This window comes from Chenopodium album, chromosome 2 (assembly GCF_948465745.1).
Source record: "Chenopodium album chromosome 2, dcCheAlbu1.1, whole genome shotgun sequence".
Taxonomy (NCBI): Eukaryota; Viridiplantae; Streptophyta; class Magnoliopsida; order Caryophyllales; family Amaranthaceae; genus Chenopodium; species Chenopodium album.
The window spans coordinates 21,634,548-21,636,615 of NC_137835.1; the positions used below are offsets into that span (position 1 = coordinate 21,634,548).

At 33.9% G+C, this 2,068-nt stretch overlaps 1 protein-coding gene across 1 annotated transcript; it reads right to left on the reverse strand.

Moving 5' to 3' along the window:
* Positions 1-817: 817 nt before the first annotated feature.
* LOC145570442 (uncharacterized) lies at positions 818-1,402 on the reverse strand. Its single transcript, XM_081629522.1, has one exon. The coding sequence runs from the start codon at positions 1,400-1,402 to the stop codon at positions 818-820; it is 585 nt and encodes a 194-aa protein (XP_081485648.1).
* Positions 1,403-2,068: the final 666 nt, after the last annotated feature.

Consider the following 2,068-nt stretch of genomic DNA (forward strand, 5'->3'; position numbering starts at 1 on the left):
TAAAAAAGGCGGAATGAACATTCCGTTGTTCAGTAAAGAACATACATGTGCTTTGTAAAGAACATATAGTTATTTCATAAAGAACCAACCAAATAGTTGTATTGTAATGAACATATAGTTGTTTTATAAAGAACATATAACTATTTTGTAATAAAAAACATCCAACTTCATCTTCTTTATATATATCTAAAGAACATCCGTAGAGGTGATCAATTTCGACCCGGCCCAAAAATAAGGGTGGGTTTAGACAAGCCTAAAAATGTTTTTTTAGTTACAAATCCAAACTCGGTCCCAAAAAAACCCGAAAAGCCCTTTACATTTTCCGGGTTTTTTGGACACGATATATTATGTTAAGGCAGCCCGACCCGAATTTTTTATCACCTCTAATGATAGTATAATGTAATGAACATTATTTTCATTCAACCACCATAATCTAAAGACAAAATTCAAAGACATTTCAAAATAAACAATTAGCATATGTTACAAATAAAAGTACATTATTCTAACAATCAACGAACATGAAGATAAAGAACATTATTTAACTGCACGTTATGTTCTTTACAATTTTATAACATGTTCTTTGCACATTAAGTGAATGTTCTTTACATTTCTATACAATGTTCTTTACAATTCTATAATATGTTCTTTTCACTTAAACTAAATGTTCTTTATTTTTTTATGCAATGTTCTTTCCGTTTTTCTATACAATGCTTTTCGGATCACATCATCAATTAATCTGAATTCTCTTTTGCTCAAAAACCAGGCATTTCTTTTCAACCAAATACCCCAAAACAAACTCCAGAAAAAAATTCCACACTTAACTTTTTGAACAAAACCGATGGAATAAACCCAGTTTCTTAAAAGACAGGTTCTCACCTTTCATTGAGTCCAAGCGAAGGGGCAAGAAGTGGGGCATATTTCCATGGTTGAATTGCATAACAGTGTGCGTCAAGGTTTCAGCAGATTCACCGCACACTGGACATATGTCGTCAATACAAACACCTCTTTTCTTCAAATTACTGCGAACAGGGATCCCACCATTGAGAGCTCTCCAACCACAATGTTTAATTTTTGGTAAGACATTTGCAGCCCATAAATTCTTCCAAACCCAATTGTTGGGTGACACAGATGAAGAAGCGCGAGATGGGTCTCTCTTTGCTTTTAATTCCACATAGTAAGCACTTTTGAAAGAAAACTCACCATTATCTGAATGGTGCCAGGTCCAGCTATCCTCCCCACTATAAAGAGCAATAGGAATTTTAGCAATTTCAGTCACTTCCCATCTTGAGAAGCTATCACTCAAAATTTCAGCATTCCAAGAGCCCTCACACATCAATTCAGAAATAATTTTAATAGCCTCATCCAAAGTCTGCAATCGTGGCAGAGCTTTGAAATCAAGCATATTTGGGATCCATGGGTCCCTCCATATGTCAATTGAGGATCCTTTCCAACCATCTTTCGAGCCCCCTTTCTAACTACATCCCTTGCAGACAAATAGATCTCCACGTAAAGCTAGCACTCGGGGTTAATTTCACATCCATGACGTCAACATTCGAAAAATATTTGGAAATCGTTCCGAAAATAACAGAACTTACTAAAACAAACATGAGACATAGAGCGTATCATCATGGAACTTACCAGTGCCATCGATATACAAAATTGCACAACATAAAGTAGCATACACGAGACACTGATAATAATCAACCAAAAATATTTAAACTAGTAGAATAAGTTTACATCAGGAATTTAATCCAAAACTACACTTTCCATTTGAGAAATATGCAAATTTTATAAATAGATTTCAAACTATATCGTCAACAGTTGTCAATACAGTTAAACTTAATCAGCATGTTTTCGACAAGAATGCTACACATTAATTGATGGTAGAAAACTAGAAAGCTTCCTCAACTGTACACTTGCCAAAGTAATCAAACAGCTGAATATTGAGCACATTTTGCCAAAAATTGTGTAGAAATATAAACATTAAAAACTCACTTAGGTCATATGAGCTAAAATACACAATAGATTTGTAATTAAAATAAGGAAAATTTGAATTTTGGTACCTCGA

Coding starts and splice junctions, on each gene's coding strand:
- LOC145570442 (XM_081629522.1), bottom strand. CDS start 1,402: ATGCTTGATTTCAAAGCTCTGCCACGATTGCAGACTTTGGATGAGGCT.